Raw genomic sequence first — 23,996 nt, 5'->3', positions numbered from 1 at the left:
TCACCACCCTCTGACTAAATAAAATCTTTCTCATCTCCTTTCTAGAGGCAGGTCCTTTTATTCTGAGGCGATGGCCTCTGGTCCTCGACTATCCCACTAGTGGAAACATCCTCTCAACATCCGCTCTATCCCGGCCTTTCACTATTCGGTAAGTTTCAAGATGTCTCCCCCTCATCCTTCTTGGCTACGAAGAAGATTCAGCAGCAGAAACCGAGAGAAGAAAAGCAAAACTCTATGTGCTAATATAATGTACTCAGTCCCGACTTTTCAACTTTAGTGCTGTCCTTTAGTACATATCCAGGTGAGTTCGGCACCATTTATATCATCAAACTTGATTTTGCCTTCAGCCTAATGAAGGAACATCCTAGTTTTCAGTTTAGTTATTTTTCTCATCTGATCCCATGGATCATCAAGTCGTCCACACAACATAGTGAATACCTTGTCCAAGGTGCCGGAATAAGAAGCCTTCAACCGTGGTTTCGTACGGGCCGATTGACCCGCTTCTGACAGCCGAGTTGACCACCTCTCGTATCTCTGCATCATTGCTGTTTCCGTCAGATCCCACATCCAGCTCCACAACCACATTATGGTCCACTTCTCTGTGAGGTTAAAAAGAAAACAGTTCAGGGACGATATGTCAAGTTTAGTTTAGTTTAGTTTAGTTTAGTTTAGTTTAGTTTAGAGACGCAGTACGGAAAAGGCCCTCCGAACCACCGAGTCCACGCCGACTAGCGACTGAAGACAATTTACAATTTTACCGAAGCCAATTAGCTGTGTGTCTTTTGAGTGTGGGAGGAAACCAGAGCTCCTAGAGGAAACCCACACAGGTCACGGGTAGAATGTACAAACTACGTACAAACAGCACCCGTTGTCAGGATCAAATCCGGGTCTCTGTTGCTATAAGACAGCAACTGCCAACCACAGACATCCAGAATGATTCCATTTTCTCCCTATTTGAGATAAAACTGCCTGCTTTCCAACATAGACCAGTAGAGCATAGGTCCTTTGGCCCGCAATGTCTGTGCTGAACATGATGCCAAGACCATCTCTAATCTGTGTGCATAATCCAGATTCCTCCATTCCCTGCATATCCAGGAGCCTATCTAAAAGACTCTTAAAATCCACTATTGTATCTTCTTCAACTACGAGCAGTGGCAGCATATTCCAGCTACTAACCATCCTCGGTGTAAATTTTTTTTTTGCCCCGTGCATTTTTAATCTTTGCCCCTCTCACCTTAAAGCTATGTTTGATTTTTCCATCCTAGAAAAAAGGCGCTGTCTACCCAATTCATGCCAACATGTTGCCAATATAAAGAATATTAATTAATTCAGCACTTTGTAACTGTGACGGGTTGCCAAAGATGTAGGCACAGGACTAGTTGATCAATTCCCTCAAGCAAGATCTTCCATTGCATGAGATTACTGCTGCACTTTGATGCAACTCTGACCACTTGCCTTTCCTTGTGTACGACTGACAGAGAAATATCCAAGGTTACCAGATTTAACATTTTTTATCAATGACTTGTATAGTTTAGTTTAGAGATACGGCACGGAAACAGGCCCTTCGGTCCACCGAGTCCGCGCCGATGAGCGATCCCCGTACGCTAACACTATCCTACACACACTGAGGGCAATTTACAATATACCAACCCAATTTGGAGTGAGTCTTTGGAGTGTGGGAGGAAACCGGAGCACCCGGAGAAAACCCACGCAGGTCACGGGGAGAACGTACAAACTCCATACAGGCAGCACCCTTAGTCAGGATCGAACCCGAGTCTCTGGCGCTGTAAGGCAGCAACTCTACCGCTGCGCCAACCATAGTTGCAGCGCATCACAGGTACATACAACTTCTGTCACCCATGCTATAAAGCTACTGCTAAATTTGCTGGCAAGTGGCACGGTTTACATTTACTATACGGCCTTGCCTTGGACCATGAGGGAAAGTTTCCTTCTTTCAAAAAAAATAAACAAAAAGTTACAGATACTATAAGTCTGAAATAAAAAGAGAAAATTATGGAAATACTCAGTGATTCACGTTGTGGGTCTGTGGAGAAAGAAACATCCATGACCTTTAGTTTTGTTTGGTTTAGCATGAAAACAGGCCATTCAGTCCACCGAGTCCACAAGTTCACACTAGTTCAATGTGATCCCATGTATGCCTCCACTCCTTACACACTACGGGCAGTTTACAGAGGCCCATTAACCCACATATCTTTGTGATGTGTGTGGGAGATCACTGGAGGAAACCCACATGGTCACATGGAGAACGTGTAAACTCCACACAGACAGCACCTCAGGCCAGGAACGAACCCGGGACTCGGGCATCGTGAGGCAGTGGCTCGCCCTGCTGCACACTGTGCCACCCTCACCAAAGTTAATAACTCTACTATCCAATTTTTGCCAATATTCAAATGCGACTAAATCTTACAAATTCCAGTCCTGCTCGTGATCAAACCTTTGGAATATTTAATCGTTAATCTGCATCCACAGCTTCTAAGACCGATAATTTTTTTTCAAAACAATATACCCAGAACCAACAATGTCCTGCAGATGTGAACTCCTTAGGGGTTCACAAAACAGCATCGAAATCTCTTTCACTTCATGTTCTAACAGTGCCAACAATTGCTCACACTGCATGTGACCTGATAGTTGTTTTATGCTCCTATACACGAATCCTTCAACTTTTTACGGTTTCCAATATATTAGTAACAAAATAATAAAACTCCTGGCCATTATCAGGTTGGCAATATGAACAAGTGGTAACTGTGTGGGGACACGTTCAGGGCCGTTCTTATAGTGTCCCGAGGTGAAACATCACTGTCCATGTTCTCCACAGATGCTGTCTGGCCTGCTGAGTACTCCAGCTCTTTGTGTGTATTAGCCAGCATCTCCAGTTCCGTGTTTCTACAGATTTACACCAATTGGTAGGGTCGGGGGTATGTGGAAAACATCTGTTGCGTCTCGAACTGGAATCCACTTTCTGAAACGGTGCTGCAGGCAAACCAAGTCATGCTTTTCAAAGGGGAAATTGGATAAATACTCAAAGAAATGGCCAGAGAGTGTAATTAATTAGATTGCATTTTTCAAAGAGCTCGTACTGACTCATCGGGGAAGTGTGCCAAATCATCATCTCCTCTGTAACTCTAATGATTTCCTGCCACAAGAGAGGGGGGATATTCAGCCCAAACTGTGGCAGATTGGTTGGTGGTTATCCGCTGGTCAAACTGCGAGTAGGATTATTGTAGGGGAAATCAAAGAATTTGTTAACCTCATAAAAGGAACAAATGTTACGCTCAATTCCTTTACTAAATGAAAGCACACGGTGTGAAACGTCAAGGCAGCCTGGAATATGGCAGGCTGGACAGCTTGTTTGTTCCACGAGATGGAAGTAGTTAATCAGAAAGGAACTGGTGGTGCACCAAAGGGGCATCGGTTATCCAACACAATGGCAGGAGATTTGATTTTTTTTTAAATAACCCCAAAGCAGGACTACATTTTTGTTTCCACTGCTCAGCAAGGAGACAGGATGTCAAAACAAAGAGTTATGAAAAAGATCGAGTTTGCTGTCAGGAAACAGAAGGGGCCTGTCTGTTGCTGTGCTCAGATAAGAGTGGCTGTGATTTAACAGAAAGGACGCAAGGACTTGGCCCGGGAGAATGAGGCAGTGAGGGTGGTGAGAATGGAAAACGCAGCTGGTCTGGAGCAGAATTTGCAAGTGAACCTGTTGACCATCGCTGGGGGAAAAGCCATGCAGAAGGTTGGAAGCTCTTCTCCCAAGTACAACCTTTCAGGATTATGTTCTGGCGGATATAGCACGTAATGAATTAATGTCAGGCAGAGAGTGTGTAAAAATAACAGGCAGAGGTCTGTGAGTATGATGTATCCAGATTTGTTCTCATCTGTTTGGTTGGTGCCCATGCTTGGGAAATTTCCAACTTGTCTTATCGTCGAGCCATCTGCGTCTGCCAGGTTTGTCACGCTTATCTGAATGGACTCCATTAGCCATTCCTCGACCCACATGCCCAGCTGATCAAGATTCCATCGTAATTCTTGAACACCAACGCAACTGTCTATGAAGATGGACACAAAGTGCTGGAGTAACTCAGCGGGTCAGGCAGCATCTCTGGAGAAAAAGGATGGGTCGGAACCCTTCTTCAGACAAAATCTGGAAATTTCCCACTACATTCAGCTGTCTACGATACCACCTATTTTAGGGTCACCTGCAAACTTATTAATCATGCCTTATCCATTCTCATGTAAATCATTGAGATAGGTGACAAACAGCAATGGCCCCAACACCGATCTCCGAGGGGCACCACTGGACACAGACCTCCACTCCAAAAATAAGATTCCACCACCAGCCTCAGGTTCCTATCATGAAGCCAATTCTGTGTCCAGTTAGCTCTCCCCGGATCCCATGAGCTACCATAAGCAGCCTACCATGTAAAACTTATTGAAGGCCTTGCTGAAATCAATACAGACTGCATCAAAGCCCTTGCCAACAGCAACCTTCTTGATTACTACCTCAAAAAACTCATCAAATTAGCGAGAGATGATCTCCCATGTACAGAACCATGCTGGCTACCCCTAATCAACCCGTATCTATCCAAATACATGTATATCTCATCCCGCAGAATCTTCTCCAGTAATTTTCCTACCACATACTTAGGCTTACTGGTCGACAGTCCCAGGTTTTTATTTGCAACCCTTCTTAAAATAGAGGCACAACGTTAACAACCCTCTAGTTTCTAGCACTTCACCCATGTTTAACGACGATTCCTGTATCCCACCCAGTACACCTACAATTTCTTCTCTTGCTTCCCACAGTGTCCTTGGACATATCTGCTCAGACCCAGGGGATTTGTCCTTGGAGGTGGCTCTATTACCACATCAGCTATTTTTGTCTTTTGGCCAAAAGATGAGAGCTCATCATATTTCAGTGGAATCAACTAGTTTAGGGTTTGGCGAATGACTCACTATCCCTCATGCTGCACAGAGTCACAGGGTTTAAAATATCTGAAAGCAGAAGACTGAATAAAGGCAGCTTGGGAAGGTTGGAACAGAGGATGACAGGGAGATCAGCCAGAGGCAACTTTCTCACCACCAGGGGGAAACGACACTTGCATGGAGAGCAGGAATCCAGAAATTCTTCTGCAGCAAAACATGTTCGCATGCAGATGCAGCAGGTAGTGGAGAGGCCACGTGGTAACCTGGTCTTTATTGCCTGGAAATTGGCATTTAAAAATTGTTAAGTGTTGTTGTAATCTTTGTTTGAACTTTGGACTTAGCCTACTTGTGCAATACCTCGTTTTCCTTTTTTTAAGAAAGGATATACAGGCAGTCCACAAGAGGTTCCTCAGGTTAATTCATGGGAGTAAGAGGTTATCATAAGTGGCTGAAAAGATAGATAGAGTCAGGGGCATAGAGATATATCGCATGGAAATATATCGCACTGAATCTGTGGCTGTCCGTACGGAGTTTGTACGTTCTCCCTGTGACCGCGTGGGTTTTCTCTGTCCGGGTGCTCCAGTTTCCTCCCACATTCCAAAAATGTGGGTGAATTGGCTTCTGCAAATTGCCCCTTGTGTGTAGGATAGAACACGTGTGTATGGGTCTCTGGTCGGCGTGGGCTCGATGGACCGAAGGGCCTATTTCCAAGCTGCAACTCTAATCAAAACAAAACATAGAACAGTTCAACACAGGAACAGGCTTAATGTCGATTCTGAACATGGTGCCAAGTTACACAAACATCCCCCTTCCACAAGCGATCCATATAACCTCCATTCTCTGCATCTCCATGTGCCTATCTAAAAGCCTCTAAAATGCCACTATTGTGTCTACCTTCCACCACCAGAGAGGTTTGCAATGGTGTAACAGTCTCTACTAAGGGGTGCAGATGGCAGTCATTTAAAAGCGAGGTGCGTAGGAACATCTCCTCGCCGAGGGTGATTATTTGCTGGAATCTTCTACCCGAGCTGGTTGCAGAGGTGAGAACATTCGGGGTTTTTACAGAGCATGACACTTTTGAAGGAGCAGGGAACTGAGGGCTTCATGGCGATAGCATTGAAGAGGAGGTCGGGGCAAGGTCAGCCATGAATATTTAAGGACTGGGTGACCTCCTGCTGCTGCTATGCTCGTGGGGGAGACGTTAACAGGAACATTTCCATGGCTCCCAGCAGCAACAACTAACAGCAGGATCCATCCACCACATCAGAGGCCTCTGGCTGCACAGCGGCAGTCATGCTGTGGTCAGAGTGCTGTTTCTTGATCGCGAAAATCAATCTTGGGTGGTGTAGTGGTAGAGTTGCTGCCTTACAGTGTCAGAGACCAGGGTTCGACCCAGACCACTGTACAGTTTGTATATTCTCCCTGACACAGCGTGGGCTTTCTCCAGGGGCTCCGGTTTCTTCCCACATTCCAAAGATGTGCAGGTTTGTAGGCTAATTCGGCTTCTGTAAATTGTCACGAGGGTGTAGGGTAGAACTAGTGTACGGGTCAGCACAGACTCGGTGGGCTGAGCGGCCTGTCTCCACGCTGCATCTCTAAACTGAACTAAAATTTGAAACTCAGCACTACTCAGCAGCAAGGTAAAGATTACAACTATTCATCTCAACTGCAGCAAGCGGCCAAGAACGTCTTGGAATTTGTTAAGCTGGACTCAATAATACACGTATTGTGATCAGGCCGTGTGAGTGGGAGTGGAACATCTGTGGGAGTAATGCGTGATCTTTTCCTAAAGAGGTTTGTGTCGGGCAGCTCAGCAGCGATGAGTGATGAAATTGGAATGTTCTGGGTCAGTGGGATATTTTTCAGCTTTCCTCTTCTGCACGATTAAAGAATCGTTTGTTAACATCTCCTCGGTTCCAGATGCAGACAGCTGCCGCTCTCTGCACCTCACGGGCACTTCCAGCCATGTTCGCAGCTTGCATACCTCATGCACATTGCCAGACACACGAGTTATTGCTGCCATTCCACAACCACGCTCAAACCTGATCTCTGTTACTGTTGGTGTGGAGCCATGGAATCAGCCTCAGAAACAGGTCCTTCGGCCCACCACATCTCTTGTGACCATCATATATATCTATCTACACTCGTCAAAGAGTCATGGGGCAGTGGAGCATAGCAGCAGGCTCTTCGGTCCATCTGTGGGGCTAGTCCCATTTGCCTGTATTTGCCCCACAGCCCTCTAAAGACCTCCTATCCATTTATCTGACCAAATGTCCTTTAAACGTCGTAATTGTGTGTGGTCTCACAGCTTCCTCTGGCAGCACATTCCAGATACGGACTAGTCAGAGTGAAAATGTTCCCCCAGATTAACCTCCAAAGTCCACTATACCACCAAATTTGGTACGAACTGCAAATTTACTAAAAACATTGGTACATTGTCATCCATATCATTAATGTAGATCTTTAAAAAACCCAACAAAGAATCCAGCACTGAACTTTGCAGCATTCCACTGGGCAGAGGCCTCCAATCAGAAAAAACATTACTCCACGACTACCCTTTAAATCTTTCTGCCAAGTCAATTTTGAATCCGATTGTTTTGCTCACCTTGGTGCCATGCAATCTAACCCTCCAGCCTGGCCTACCATATGGGATCTTGTCAAAGCCCGTGCTAAAGTCCAATGAGACGATGTATGAACTGCCACACATCAATCCATGCCCTGTCCACATCAATCCTCTTAGCAATGCCTTAAAAATATCAGATTTGTAAGACACAATTTCCCATGCAGGAAGCCATGCTGTCTATTGCTAATCAGTCAGTGGCTATCCAAGCGCTGTTCGACTCGAGAAACTGCAGATACTGGAATCTTGAACGAAACATAAAATGCGGGAGGAACTCCACAGATCAGGCAACGTTAGAGGGGGGAATGGACAGGTGGTGTTTTGGGACGGGGCTCAAAGCTCGTAAAGAGAGGTGGAGGGAGGACAACGTATGGCTCGTGATAGGTGGATACAGTTGAAGGGGATTTTGATTAGCAGATGGGTGGAGTAAATGACAGAGGGTAGAAGTGAAAAGGAGACAAAAGTGTTAGATACGAAGAAGAGAGAAGAAGTGAAGTATAAAGCTGAGAGGGAGAGATGTGGGTAGAAGGGAACAGGGGAGAGGGGAAAGAAGGGGGATAAAAGGAAAATGGGGGACTTGGGGATGGCAGATAGGTGAACGAATGAGGAGAATGCAGCAAGTTGACTGTAAGTTAGGAGATTGCGTAGAAATGGGAGCACACTGGAGGTACGGGAAAGAGGGGTAGGTGGGTATTACTTGAACTTGGAGAGTTCAACATTCATACTGTTGCGTTGCCACCTATCTAAGTGGAATACGAGTTGCTGTTCCTCCAGTTTGCATGCGGCCTCACTCTGGCAATGGAGATGGCCAAGAACAGAAAGGCCAATATGGGAGGGCAATAGCTTGCAGGTGAGAGGGGCAGATTTTAAAGGAGATACGCAAGGCAACGTTTCTTTTACACAGAGGGAGGCGAGTGCCTGGAACGTGCCAGGCATCAGTTACGACAGAGGCCTTGAAGAGGCTTTTGGATAGACGTATGGGAATGCAGAGGATGGAGGGATATGGATTATGCGCTGGTAGGTAAGAGATGGTCCTGGCATCATGTTCAGCATGGACATTGTAGGCCGAAAGGCCCGTTCTTGTGCTGTACTGTTCTATGTTCCAAGGGAACATGACCAGGATCGTGGCCAGTAGTGGAGCAGATCTCTCTTCCTCCTCCATGTCCAGGGGTACAAAAGAACATCTTGGTGTAGGACACTCTCAGAGATGGTGAATCTCATGATAGGAGTAGTGTACGTCCCATTGCAAATGCCTGTCTTTCCATCAATGTCTTTACAACCGCGGGGCCCGTGGACTTTAACATCGTGATAACAGAGATAAGATCTCTGGTAAGAATAGGCCGACTCAGGAGCTCCATGCCGCGGAGACAGTTTCAACCGCCACGATGTGGGAGTTTCGATCATCCCGACGGGGGCTTCGATCGCCGGCTGCGGGGGCTTTGATTGCCCCGACTGCAGATGGTTTGACTGCCCTGACCGCGGGAGAACAAAGAGGAAGCAGATTGAACTTCGTCGCCTTACATCACAGTGAGAAATGAGGAATCCACTGTGATGGATGTTTATGTTAACTTTTATGTGGTTGTGTGTCTTGTTGCTTTTCACTTAGTTTAGCTGTATGGTAACTCAAATTGCACTGTACCTTAATTGGTACATGTGACCATAACCTGACCTTGAATGTGTACGGATCGCTGGATATTGACCATTTTTAAGCTGCTCAGTTGCTACTGTTGTGCTCATACCAGTCTTGGCTACATAATTAATTGAAAGAAAAGATATTTGCTGGGCCAAGGGCAAAAGCAGTGGGATGGGGGCCAATCAATCTGCTCTTAGAAAGTGCTAGCAGCGATACAGAGGGCTAAATGGACTCTCTCAGCATGGAACTATTCTTTAGCTGCTAACCACTGAAATGCTCGAACGCAGGGCTGCCAAAAGGTTACGTGTCAAAACGGTTCTCCACGGGGTAAGGAGTACTGTTACTGAACGGTAAAGCGGTCAAGTGTGAATAAAGATGTGAAAGCAGACAGGCATTTCTAAGCGTAGATCAGCAATGTTCACATACCTTTCAGCTGAGCAGTTAAATAAGCAGGATAGGAGCCAAGCCCAGCCGGATACAAAGATGAATTCTGACTTTGCCTTTTTACATTTTCAGGTCCTCAACAGGGCTAAACATTATCCAAACCTCACCTCCTGGATCATCATCAAATTCACAATCAACCCCTCCCATTGCGTTACTCCAGTGTTTTGTGTCTACCTCCCGGTTGACAGATTCCCTTACTGATTCGAATAAACCAAAGGATGTGTAAAGCACATGAAACACCTCCAGAGCCAATTCACATTGAGATCTTGGCGAGATTAACTTCATCTCAACACATTGTCAACAACTCCGCAGGCACAAGAGTTCACCTCAGACCAATAGCCAATGGCACTGATTATGCACTACAGTTTGGAAAATTAATAACAAGGGCATTGGGATTAATGGGGTTAAGAGCTGACATAGATTTGATGGACTGAATGGCCTCCCTCTATATCCTGAGAAAATATAACATGATTATAAGGGTTTATTTCTGCGGTGATACTGAGCTATGCGTACAGTTCTAATCCAGTGTTGGGTTTATCCTTGTGTGGAGACCAAAGATACTAGAGGAGCAAGATGGACCACTCCATTGAAATTGTCTATACTGAAGTGTAGCACGCAAAGGAGCGTAACATCCTCCATTTTAGTAAGCAAAACTGTTCGCTATGCCTTTTGCAGTGTAATCAGTGTTTTGGGGGAACAGTATGTGTGATGATACCATAAAAATGCAGCATATATCGCATCTATCAATTCACAGATTTTTGTTATTTATCTTTTAAAATGTTTCTGCAAGTTTCTGCCTACTAAAATGGCGCCATGACGTACTACGGTTTTTAGGGTCGAGTGGTCTATCTTGCTCTACTCTATTATCTTTGGTGGAAACAAAGAACAGCAGATGCTGATTTATACCAAAGATAGACATAAAGTCCTGGAGTAACTCAGCAGGTCAGGCAGCATCTCTGGAGAAAAAGAATGGGTGGCATCTGAAGAAGGGTCCCAACCCGAAACGTCACCTATCTCTTTTTCTACAGAGATGCTGTCTGACCCGCTGAGTGACTCCGGCACTTTGTGTCTATCCTTGCTTTATGTTCCGTTGGTTTACATGCAGAAAGACTGTGCCCGAATAGCACTTACCTAATCAATACCACGGTGACTGACTGCTCTCCTGAGATCCTGTAGAATTCAGATTCAAGCTGCAAAGAGAGAACATTATGGGGCATGAAGGCAAACTTTACCATGTCTGATAGTCTGTCTATTTAACACACTGAATTAAGAGTTAAACAAACACTGGCCATCTGTATGAAACCATCAAAAGATTGTGCAACTTTCCATTGGCATGTATCGACAATAGACAATAGACAATAGGTGCAGGAGTAGGCCATTCGGCCCTTCGAGCCAGTACCGCCATTCAATGTGATCATGGCTGATCATTCTCAATCAGTACCCCGTTCCTGCCTTCTCCCCGTAACCCCCTGACTCCACTATCCCTAAGAGCTCTATCTAGCTCTCTCTTGAATGCATTCAGAGAACTGGCCTCCACTGCCTTCTGAGGCAGAGAATTCCACAGATTCACAACTCTCTGACTGAAAATGTTTTTCCTCATCTCCATTCTAAATGGCCTACCCCTTATTCTTAAACTGTGGCCCCTGGTTCTGGACTCCCCCACCATTGGGAACATGTTTCCTGCCTCTAACGTGTCCAACCCCTTAATAATCTTATACGTTTCGATAAGATCCCCTCTCATCCTTCTAAATTCCAGTGTATACAAGCCTAGTTGCTTCAGTCTTTCAACATATGACAGTCCCGCCATTCCAGGAATTAACCTAGTAAACCTACGCTGTACGCCCTCAATAGCAAGAATATCCTTCCTCAAATTTGGAGACCAAAACTAGGGCCCTGTACGACTGCAGATAAAGCTCTTATTTTAATCATTCAGATCAAATGAATGATTAGAGGTGGCACAGTGGCGCAGCTGCAGAGTTGCTGTCTTAAAGCACTAGAGGCCCGGGTTCGATCCTGACTATGGGTGCTGTCTGTGCGGAGTTTGTACGTTCTCCCTCTGACAACCTGGGTTTTCCCTGGGTGCTCCGGTTTACTCCCACACTCCAAAGACGTGCAGGTTTTTTGGCTAATTGGCTTGGGTAAAATTGCAAATTGTCCCTAGTGTGTAGGATAGTGCTAGTGTATGGGGGGTCGCTGGTCAGCACGGAGTTGGTCGGCCGAAGGGCCTGTTTCCACGCTGTATCTCTAAACTATACTATCAGCAGCCTATGAATGTGGCAAAGGACATACCATGAATGTGGCAAAGGACTGCACGAGCAATCCTGGGCAACAAGTTGCCAACAGCTTGTGACAACAGATTCTCCCAGCCCAACGTCTGTACAATGCATGAAGAAAGACACACCATAACATTAGCAAAACCGAATGGCATTGGATTTCACAGCCTCGGCTACAACTGCTGGACTTTACTGTATCATAAAAGCTTTTTCAACCCAAAAACTACCACCTTATTTGCTGTGATGTGGGAAAAGATGTGTTTACACAAAGCAGGTGCAGAATGGATTTACTAAATGGTGTGCTGGTTGTAACCCTAAACCAACAGCTAGAACTTTATGGATAGGTGACGTTTTCTGGTCAGGACCTTTTTGTAGACTGATTGTAGTTGGGGAGGAGGGATGGGGAGGGGGAGGGGGTGGGGGTGGGGGGGAGGGGGTGGGGTGGGGGGGAGGGGACGAAGAAACCTGGAAGAAAGGAGGGGCGGGACAAAGTGTGGCAGGTATAAGATAAACATAGATGAGGAGGGGGTGGGTTCAATAGGCAGATGGTTGGACAAAAGCCAGAGATTAAAAACAGGTGTGAGACGTTTTTCTTCTGTTTTTTCATACCATACCTTTGTCCAAGCACTGCCGATCAACCCCGCTTCCCACCCCCCCTCCCCTCGCCTGTGAACACCTATTACCTGCCACGTCTGAGACTGTGAGAGAGTTCTGCGTTCCAACTTAAATTGGTTCCAACTTATTTTTGTGGTGCCCCAAATTTGGACATTCCAGAGATGGAAATACAACTGCTGGGGCCACTTTCAGATGCCCTCCATAATTCCAGTGCCCTCATATTTCTCACAAGAGAGGCGGCCATTTTGCTGATCACATTTATGTCAGCTCTCAGAGCTTAAAACATCAATCCTATCCCCTCCCCCACTCCCCGCACTAACTTCCCACAACTTGTTCTCTTTCCCTTTGATTCACCTACCACTCATCTAAACGACAGGCAGCTTTCAGCAGCCATTTAACCCACCTGCACATCTTGGGGAGTTCAGAGGAAACCCAGAGAGAACATGCAAAGTCCACGCAGACTGAGCCCCCATGTTAGAGTTGAACGTGGGTCACTGGAACTGAGACAGGGGATGCCAGTTCAACCCGGTCGCTCCTCAGCTTGTTCTATTTTGTTTAGTTCAGAGATACAGCACAAAAACACACCCTTCGCCCACTGATTCCATGCCGCCTATCGAAACACGTTTACACTAATTCTATGTTATCCCACTTTTGCATCCAGTTCCTACACACCAGGGAAAATCTACAGAGACCCAGTTAACCGACAAACACACACTTCTTTGGGATGTGGGAGAAAACCGGATCACCGGGAGGAAACCCACACGGTCACAGGAAGAACGTTCAAACTCCACACAGACAGCACCTGAGGTCAAAATCGGACCTGGGTCTCAGGCACTGTGCGCCAGTGGCTCTACCGTCTGCGCCACTGTGTCAACCTGTGCCATCCTCAAGAGTATGCCAACAAGCATCCAAGGTATTTATTCACAAAATGCTGGAGTAACTCAGCAGGTCAGGCAGCATCTCGGGAGAGAAGGAATGGGTGACGTTTTGGGTCGAGACCCTTGTTCAGACTGATGTCAGGGGGGCGAGACAAAGGAAGGATATAGGTGGAGACAGGAAGATAGAGGGAGATCTGGGAAGGAGGAGGGGAAGGGAGGGACAGAGTATGTCCCAACAAGCATCCAGCTCTTCCCAGTTATTAAGAAAATTACCATGGTCTGGGGTTAAAGCCCAGGGCCACGTGACAGAATTGGCCACCTCTACTCACCGTGTCGATGATTCCTTCAGAGATTTCTCTGAACGCTTCAGACTCAAAATCTTCCAGTTGTGGATTGTACTCGATTGAATTTGTGAAATTCACCAGCACACGGTAGTAAACTGAAAAAAAAACACAGGAATCTTTGTAGATCCAACAAGCAAAGAATTGGACATTTTCCTCCAATAAAACTCCATTCCTTAACACTCGAAACCTACTCATGATACAGATAAAGTTCAGACATGCCAACCCACCAAAACCATCCTATCCTTTCATCCATCAACATAAACTCCACCGACTCAATCAGGGTTAAAGGGCATCATGCAAACTCCACACACGGACAGACCCGAGACGGGACGGCCGCGGGACGTTTCAGCGCCCGGTGCGACTCGGCCGCGGGGACTTCCATCCCCTTGCGGGGACTGTGCGGGTCGGTCGGGGACGAGCTGTCTGTCCGTGGGCGTGGGGAAGAGAGTGGAAGTTTTGTTGCCTCCATCACAGTGAGGGGGTGTTTGGAGTCACTGTGATGGACGTTTGTGTTGGGGTCATGTGTCTTGTGTTCTTTTTTGTGTGTGACTGCTATGTAGTTTCGTTCGGTACCTTGGTACCGAACGACAAATAAAGCTCTGTTGAACTGTTGAACTGTTGTTGAACAGGATCAAAGCCATATTGCTGGAGTTGATTGGTGACATAGACTTTCTGAAGACTGATCAATTGAAATGGAGGGAAAAACAATAGTCAATGTGAGAAGCAAGACCCTAAAAACAGCAATGAATGAAATGCCCAAAATAATTGGTTTGTGATGGTGAGGGACTAGTTATTTCTAAAACATACTACATACATCGTCCGCACTCTACTCTGACCAGCTACTGTTGGTCAGCATGTGTAGGAAGGAACTGCAAATGCTGGTTTAAACTGAAGATAGACACAAAACGCTGGAGTAACTCAGCGGGACAGGCAGCATCTCGGGAGAGAAGAAATGGGTGACATTTCGGGTCGAGACCCTTCTTCAGACTAGTCAGGGGAAAGGGAAATGAGAGGGGAAAGGGAAATGTACTGTTGGTCAGCACCTCTTTGAAGATCTGAAAGCTTTACTCATGATCATTACCATGTGCTCCATAGCTGGGCACTCAATACAATCATATGACAGCCCCAGACCTCAAACACTGGGCAACGCACCAATGCAAATGTCTTGGTATTCGTGTAACAGCTCTTTTTATCAAAGCCCATCGTACAAAATAATCTGTGTTTGAAATTAAGAAGTACCATCAATAGGTTCTACTGAAGGAGATAAAATGATGAGGTGATTCCATAAGATTCTGCCACAACTCAACAATCCACACATAGTTGTGATATAGGCAAGTCAGTCATTGACAAAGGAAAGCAAACATCATTGGGACTGTAGTACTGAAGCACTGCGCCCTAGAACTAGTTGCTTCTGGCAACCAGTTCCAATATAGATACAACACTGTCATCCAGATGGAGAGACATTCCAATGGTTAGCGAGCTCTGATGAGGATCAATGAGTAAAATACGAAGTAATGTTTGGGCAAAACCCATGCAGTGGAATAATTGCTCAGGAATGTCCGAAGGCGAATTATCACCGAATCAATATACTCTCACTCACCAGCACAGTGGAGGGGTCCGCCATCTGCAGTCAAGTGGCACTGACCAATGTCAAACTCTTTGACTTTGACCCTATCACAGCTTTGATCCAAACATCACCAAAGAGTTAAAGTGATTATGACTGGCTTTGACATCAGACAGCTTTTGAACAAATGTGGTATCAGGCTTCCCTGCTAAAACTGAAGTCAATGGGCATCAGGGGAAAACACTCCTCTGCCTGGGGTCATGACTCACACAAAGGAAAATGTTTATAGTCTTTGGGGGTTCATCATCCCAGTCCCAGAGCATCGCTGCCAGAGCTCAATTTCTTTTTGACTCCTTCAGAACTGGCCATTTTTGCCTGTATTCATTTTGCCTCATTTTTCTTTTTTTGTTGTAATCCATGCGCTAGGCATGGCATTTCCCATAATCTTCCCATGAACAGTACATCACACTGCCAAATGATTATACTCTGATTTCAATTTCTATTTAATTCCCATATTTAAGTCATCTTATCTCACTCACATTTCCTTTGTTTAACCTTCTCTGCTGCCTAAACTGACTTGCTTTCGTCATTTCCCAGTTCTAGTGAAATGTCACAGACCAAACTCTTTTCTCTTTCCACAGATGCTGCCCGAACTTGAGTATTTACAGAAATTTCTATTTTTAATTCAGATTTCCAGTAAGTGCAATCTTTAAAATGTTCATTTATTCAGTCCTATTTCACCCCTATTTTATAGGCGAGGCCAGCATTTATTGACCATTTTACATCCTTTAAGAGGGTAAAAGGCCTTTCTGAAGATCTACATTTCTGATAGCTGGGGAGTTCTCATGAGAATATTTTGTTCAGTGCCGTTGGCTGATTTAGATTTCCGATCTAGCACTTACTTGGCACAATGAATCAACATAACCCAGGAATTTAATAGGTTTGATGACTACAATGCCTACTGACCAGGGCGCTCAGCATGAGCAGGTATCAGATCTGGGCACTAGGCCATTCCAGATAACTGAGAACCATTGGGAGAGTCGAACCTGTCAAAAATCATGAGGGGAATAGAGAGGGTGAATGAATATAGTCTTAGTCCCAGGGTAGGGGAATCAAGGTTTAAGATGAGAGGAGAAAGATTTAATTTACCAAAGGAAACATTTTCACACAGAGGGTGGTGGGTATGTGTAATGAGTTGCCAGAGGAAGTTGAGGCAGGGACAGTAACAATATTTAAAAGATATTTAGACAGGTACATGGACAGGAAAGGTTTAGAGGGGTATGGGCCAGGCGGTGGCAAAATGGGTCTATTTTGGAAGGGGCTTCTTGGACCAAAGTGTATGACACTGCACTGTATAATTCTATGGATCTATCCCAAGCAAACCTGGCAGTCATAAGTGATATGCAAACTCAGTTTGTTTCAAGAAAGTTTGTTGGGGGCACAGTGGGCCAGCGGTAGAGCTGCTGCCTTACAGCGCTTGCAGCGCCAGTGATGCGGGTTCGATTCCGACTACAGGTGTTGTCTGTACGGAGTTTGTACGTTCTCCCCGTGACCGTGTGGGTTTCCTCCCACACTCTGAAGACGTACAGGTTTGTAGGTTAATTGGCTTGGGTTTGTATACTTGGTATAAGTGTAAATTGTCCCTAGTATGTGTGGGATAGTGTTAATGTGCAGGGATCGCTGGTCGGTGTGGACTCGATGGGCCGAAGGGCCTGTTTCTACGCTTGATCTCTAAACTATAAATCGGACAATTCATTCCCAAAATCCAGTGGCATGATTGGCCCAAACAGCTCTGCCATCCCTCACAATCCTCAGCCACACAATGTTTAGTCAAACGTCATACAATTTTAAACCAGATGAATGTTTTTATAAACCACCTTTTTGAATCCGTGCAGTAAACGCGGCCGGTCACGGTTAAGTCTGTGAAACCGGCCCCATCAGAGACTGTGCAGAGAAAGCTTATAAATGAAGCTTAAACTAATTTAACTGATAAAGTAAGCAAATTGCAGTCAATTTGCACACAACAATATCCAAGAGATTGGAAGGAGATAAGACAGTAATCTGCTCTCAGAGTCATACAGCCTCGAAACAGGCCCTTCGGCCCAACTTGCCCACACCGACCAACATGTCCCATCTATACTAGTCCCACCTGCCAGCATTTAGCCCATATCCCTCTAAACCTTTCCTATCCATGTACCTGTCCAAATATCTTTGAAACGTTGCATCTGCCTCAACTACTTCCTCTGGCAGCTCATTCCATACACCCACCACCCTTTGTGAGAAAAAGTTACCCCTCAGATTCCTATTAAATCTTGCCCCCTTCACCTTAAACCTATGCCCTCCGGTTCTTGATTCTGAGTTCTCAATGCTGTAAATTGAGAAATAGACACAGACCAGGGATTCCCCACTCTTCTTTGAATGTGACTGTGTTATGAGACCTATTACACCAGTCTGTGCGCACAGACATGGCCTTAAATTATCTTCTCAGTTCTGTCTGAAATTGACACTAAGTGTTGAGGAAATTCTCACTGATTGCATGAGATGACAAGTTGTTAACACCTCATTAACTGAGCAAACCATGATTGTTAGGCAGAGATTTCATCTCCTGCATTAGAATTAGCTGATAACTCAATCCAACCTCTGCTTCTTTTTCATCCAAGACACTTATCTACGACCACCCTTCAACATACAGTAAGTCTCCAGATACTTGCTCTCAAAGAATAATTCTATGTAGTCTATTATCTCAAGCCCCGTTTTTAGATTTTCAAACCAAAACATAATCTTCGGCAGCCATCAATCACTTGTGGATTTACAGGAAATGTAAGTATTAAAATAATTATGTTTTCAAACACAAGGTGTGCTCAATAGATGGAACTCACAGCCAGAGGAGTTGGTGGAATCAGATATAATCACTACATTTAAGAGATATTTAAACAGAAGTTTAATTGGCAATGCATAGAAGGATACAGTCCTTTTGCAAGCAAATAGAAATAGTGTAGATGTGCAAAATGATCGGCATGGACGTGTGGGCCGAAAGGTCTGTTTCTATGCTGTGAAACTCTATGACTCTGCAGAAAGGACAGGACTGTCCCCAAAATCATACAGGCTTGGAAAGCCTGGTGAAATATTCCTTGCACAATTCCTACTTCCTGTGGAACATGGCAACGACAACAGCCTGACCGCAGGAGAAGACGGCAGGGGAAGAGAAAAGACATTCTGGCCTTCCATCACAGTGAGGAGGGGACTGGAGGAGACTCACTGTGATGGATGTTTCTTTTTGGGGGGTTTTGTGTTGGTTGGGGTTGTGTAATTTGCTTATTTTATTGCTCTTATTGTTGGACTGTGGGTGACGAAATTTCGTCCAAAAAACTTGTTTTTTGGATGACAAATAAAGATATCTTGAATCTTGAATCTTGAAAACAGCATGGAGCTAACAAGAATGTCGATTGAGAATGTTCTGGCCACTGAGGTACAACTTAAAATGCATTACCTCAGAGTCATACCATACAGAAATAAGCCCTTTGGCCCAACTGATCCATGGTGCCCCATCTAGGTCAATCCCATTTACCTGTATTTGGCCCGTATCCTACAATCTCTAGAAACAATGCACTGTTAAGGAAAGATTCATCACTGTAGAATGGTACTTAATGTCCATCCCCAAAACGCAATCATCACAGAAAGACGCCCTACAGCTCACCGTCTGAGCCTTTCCGCGGGCTGTATCTCTAAATAGACAATAGACAATAGACAATAGGTGCAGGAGAAGGCCATTCGGCCCTTCGAGCCCTTCAATGTGATCATGGCTGATTATTCTCAATCAGTACCCCGTTCCTGCCTTCTCCCCATACCCCCTGACTCCGCTATCCTTAAGAGCTCTATCTAGCTCTCTCTTGAACGGATTCAGAGAATTGGCCTCCACTGCCTTCTGAGGCAGAGAATTCCACAGATTCACAACTCTCTGACTGAAAAAGTTTTTCCTCATCTCAGTTCTAAATGGCCTACTCCTTTTTCTTAAACTGTGGCCCCTTGTTCTGGACTCCCCCAACATTGGGAACCTGTTTCCTGCCTCTAACGTGTCCAACCCCTTAATAATCTTATACGTTTCGATAAGATCCCCTCTCATTCTTCTAAATTCCAGTGTATACAAGCCTAGTCGCTCCAGTCTTTCAACATATGACAGTCCCGCCATTCCGGGAATTAACCTAGTAAGCCTACGCTGCACACCCTCACTTCCACTGCCTTCTGAGGCAGTCCGTGCCTTCTGAGGCAGTTACATGTGGTCCTTCAGTCAAATTGCTGCAACAGATCGTGATAAGTTGGAGCACAAGGTATGATCCACCACTATTCAGAGCCTGCCCACCAGGGATGAATCTGTTTGTTCACACTCTATTTTCTATCTGTTAACTGGCTCTCAATTTACACTCGTGTACCACCCACATTCCCATACGTTCTAAACCTCCTGTGTAGCACCTTATTGAAAGCACTTTGAAAATACAAAAACATTCCATCCATTGGTTCCCCTCAAGAAATCCATGGGTTGGTCAAACATGATTTTCATAAATCCACAATGCACATTTGTTTTGTTATTTTCTGAGTGAATTGATACAATGTCCTTTACTAGAAGTGTCAACATTTTCCAAACAATTAGTTGGAGGTTAACAGGCCAGAGGCTCTTTGTTTCTCACACTGTTCCTTCTTGAATAGCTGAATCCAATCCCATTTGCTCTGTACAGACAGCACCTGTCGTCAGGATCGAACCTGGGTCTCTGGCGCTGTGAGGCAGCAACTCTACCGCTGTGCCACCAATCCCATTTAGCTGCCGTCCAATTTGCAGGGACAGCTGCAGAATGTAAGTGATTTTGGAGAATGCTAGGCAGAGTGCCCATCTTCTCCAGAACCACCACGGGGAGAGACTGAATGACCACGGATGATGTGGTGCCTGCAGGGAGAGGGTGTTATTAATCCCTCGTCTGAAGGTGTAATTCAGCAGTGATGAATGAGAGCAGAGCAGGGAGAAATAACACTGCAACCGTGAGACGCAGAACACAGCAATGTAGTGTGTACACTGTAGTGTGTACACTCCCGGAAATCTGAAGTAAAGGAGGACACAGGGAATGTTCAGCGAGTCAAGCAATCCTCATGCAGAGCACGAAAGCCCATTAAACATCTGAAAGGTGGAGGCAAGTAAGTCAATACCAGCTGAGTGGGAATATCATCCAAGTTCTATGTGTAAAACATGCACATAATAGAGGTCACCAGTGTGAACATTAGCTATGGAGCAATAGAGACACAGACATCTGAAGGAAGCTTTATAACTACATTCAGAACTGTCCAGCTATTTCTATTAATTTCATGCAAACATCTTGAGGTTTCTAATGCACATTCCATAGTTCAATAATATTGGCAAGATGCCCGAACAACTCATGAACATAAATCAAAACTCTTGTTCTTCGTTGTATTGCTTCAGCTCAGTGGTATGTTGTCAGCTTAGGGTCAGATCTTCTGGGCTTCCCGCCCCACTCCGAAAGCTGAGTCCACGACCAAGCCGAATGTTCAGCTGCAATACTGGGGGTCAGCCTTACTGCTGGGTGAGATTGAGACTCCACGTCTGCCCTCAGGCAACCTATAACTCACCACGTAGAAAGAGGCCACTTGGCCCATTGAGTTTATCCTGGCCCTCACTCAGAGCGATCCTATCACCCCCATTTTCCCACTGATTTCCCTGCAACCTATCCACTCCCATAATCCCACCGACACTTCCATCACCCGCCCAGACTTGGGGTGATGTACAGCTGCCAATTCACCAACTAAACAGTTCTACGACTAAACAGTTCTTCTTTGGGATGCGAGGGGAAGGCAGAGTCCAGGGGTAAACCCCATGCCAGTCACTGGGAGAACAGACAGCATTAAAGGGTCAGGATTTTGCCCGAGAAGGGGAAGCTCAGAGGCAACAGCCACACCTACTTGAGCACTGTGTCACCTGCATGGGGTTCACCCCAGAGTGGGACAGTCTCTCCAGAAACCCGACGATCATTAAACTCTCAACCACACAACTCAAAACAAAACAAAACTCCTTCCATCTTGCAAGGTTGGCTGCCGAGTTTGCTCTCCGTTCTCTGGCTTCCTCCCGGTTCTCTAGTTTCCTCCCAATTCCCAAAGTGGATTAGTGGGTTAACCGGCCGCTGTAAATTGTCCCTAGTTTGCAGGCAGCTGGTATAATTGGGAGGGGAGTTGGGGCTGAGGTGATGGGGTCAGCGTGGGATAAATGTGAGGAGTACTTTGATGGTGTTGGGGTGGACTCAGTGGACGATAATTGATAATTACATTGACTTCGCCTTCACAGCCTTCAGTGACAGTGAATCCCACGGATTCACCACCCTTTAACTATAGAAATTCCTCCTCATCTCCTTTCACTGAAGGCTGTGGAGGCGAAGTCAATGTAATTGTCAAGGCAGAGATAGATAGATTCTTGATTAGTACGGGTGTCAGGGGTAATGGGGAGAAGGCAGGAGAATGGGGTTAAGAGGGAAAGTTAGATCAGCCATGACTGAATGGCAGAGTAGACTTGATGGGCTGTCTGGCCTGATTCTGATCCTATCACTTATGAACATGATCAAAGGCCTGGTTTCATGCTGTGTGATCCGATGACGACATAGTGACCATACCTTACACATATGGGCTGTAAGGCCAGTGATTTGTGTCTACAAGTGTTCTGTGACTACAATGTGCTGCTTATTTCCTAAGTGGTTTCATTCAGGATATGAGCAGCACTTTGAAGACACATTCATGTTCTTCACAGAGTCAGCACATGTTTGTGGTCTTTTGACTTGATATGGAAGAGAATTGAGATTTGAATCGGGGGGAAGAACTGCATCTGGTTTTAACTAAGATTTATTTCATCATTACTTTCGTTTGAATCATGACTATCAGGTCATAAAGTTAACGTTTTTAAACTTTAGGCTTGTAAGGAGGAAAAGAAACATGTTGTATGGACTTATCGTGTGGAATCCAATTGGTTTAAAGTTTGAGACCATTTTTGTCCAAGGTATTCAACAATTCAAATCTATCAGCATAATGACAGAAGCACATTAATCAACTCAATTGAAAAATATAGACTCATTTTAAGGTTTATTTTTAAAACTTGAAACCATTTTTTATTACAAATGATGTAATTTTTAACATTTCTTTGCTCTTCAGCAAGGAGAGTGGCACACTGGCACAACTGGTAAAGCTGCCGCCTCACAGCACCAGAGACCAAGTTCAATCCTAGACACGGGGACAGTCAATATTGAGTTTGCACATTCTCCCTGTGACCATCGGACTTACTTCCGGGTTCTCCGATTTCCTCCCATGTCCCAAAGGTGTGTGGGTTTGTAGGTTAATTGGCCTTTGTCAATTGCCCCTATTATGCAGGGAGTGGATGGGAAAGTGGGATAACATAGCAGTGTAAATGGGTGCTTGAAGGTCGGCATGGACTTGGTGGGCTGAAGGGCCTGTTTCCATGCTGTATCTCTAAAACAAAAAAAGATAAAGCTTGTGGTGTGTGTGTGTGCGTGTGTGTGTGCGTGTGTGTGTGCGTGTGTGTGTGTGTGTGTGTGTGTGTGTGTGTGTGTGTGTGTGTGTGCGTGTGTCGGTGTGTGTGTGTGTGTGTGTGTGTCTGTGTGTGTGTGTGTGTGTGTGTGTGTGTGTGTGTGTGTGTGTGTGTGTGTGTGTGTGTGTGTGTGTGTCTGTGTGTGTGTGTGTGTGTGTGTGCGTGTGTGTGCGCATGTGCATGGTGCCAACACCTTCAAAGTCCCTTGTACCGCTCTCTTGTCGACCTCTGACTCCCAGTTCACTTCAAAGGGCCAAAGGGCATACTCCTGCACCCATTTTCCATGTTTCTATGTTTCTATCTCAGTGTTAGCTGGAATCTGAGGTTTTGTCCCATAAACCTCTAGACTTGTTCCATGACCAACAAGGGCCACAAAGGTACACCTGAGTCTCGGGAGTGCACACAAGTACATGATAAAGGAACATAGAGGCCACTCACTCCCTCAAGTGTGACTCACCATCCAGTAAAATCATGTCAGGTCTGACGGTAATTTCAGCTCCATGTTCCTCATTCCCCCCCCCCCCCCCCTTGCTTGTCAAGAATCTAGCTGTCAGGTAGATAGTCAAAATCTTTTTCCCATGGTAGAGATGTCAAAAAGTGGAGGACAAAGGTTTAAAGTGAGAAATAGATTATTTAAGGCAGATCTGAGAGGTAAGCGTTTTTTTTTAACAGAGTGGTTGATATCTGGAATACATTGCCAGAGGTGGTGGTGGTGGAATCAGATGCCATCACTGTGTTTCAGGGACATTTAGACGTGCTTAAGTAGGCGAGGCGTAGATGGTTGCTGACCTAATGCACGCAAACAGAATTAGTGTGGTGGACAAAAAGGTCACCATGGATATTCTGTGCTGAAGGGCCCATTTCTGTGCAGTGGGAATCTATGGCTCGCTGTCTCTATTGGCGCATCAAAAATGCTCAAAAATTCTGTTGCTAACACAACAGACAATAGGTGCAGGAGAAGGCCATTCGGCCCTTCGAGCCAGCACTGCCATTCAATGTGATCATGGCTGATCATTCTCACCATTCTTACCATTTCTCACACTGTGAGAAAGAGTCTCAGAGACTCGCAAGTCTTTGAGGGGAAAAA

The 23,996-nt window shown here is 45.4% G+C and overlaps 1 protein-coding gene across 1 annotated transcript in view; it reads right to left on the bottom strand.

The window, feature by feature from the left end:
* The window catches only part of hspg2 (heparan sulfate proteoglycan 2), a 389,926-nt gene that overhangs the window by 233,659 nt on the left and 132,271 nt on the right, over positions 1–23,996 (bottom strand). The window contains exons 4-6 of the mRNA XM_078425384.1: positions 13,740–13,849; positions 10,776–10,834; positions 439–599 (exon numbers count right to left, since the gene is read on the bottom strand). Of these exons, the coding sequence (XP_078281510.1) occupies positions 439–599; positions 10,776–10,834; positions 13,740–13,849 (330 nt within the window). The remainder of the gene's footprint in view (positions 1–438; positions 600–10,775; positions 10,835–13,739; positions 13,850–23,996) is intronic.

This window comes from Rhinoraja longicauda, chromosome 30 (genome assembly GCF_053455715.1).
Source record: "Rhinoraja longicauda isolate Sanriku21f chromosome 30, sRhiLon1.1, whole genome shotgun sequence".
Lineage (NCBI taxonomy): Eukaryota > Metazoa > Chordata > Chondrichthyes > Rajiformes > Arhynchobatidae > Rhinoraja > Rhinoraja longicauda.
Note: the sequence above shows the minus strand (reverse complement) of the source record. Positions and strands in the feature narration are given on the sequence as shown.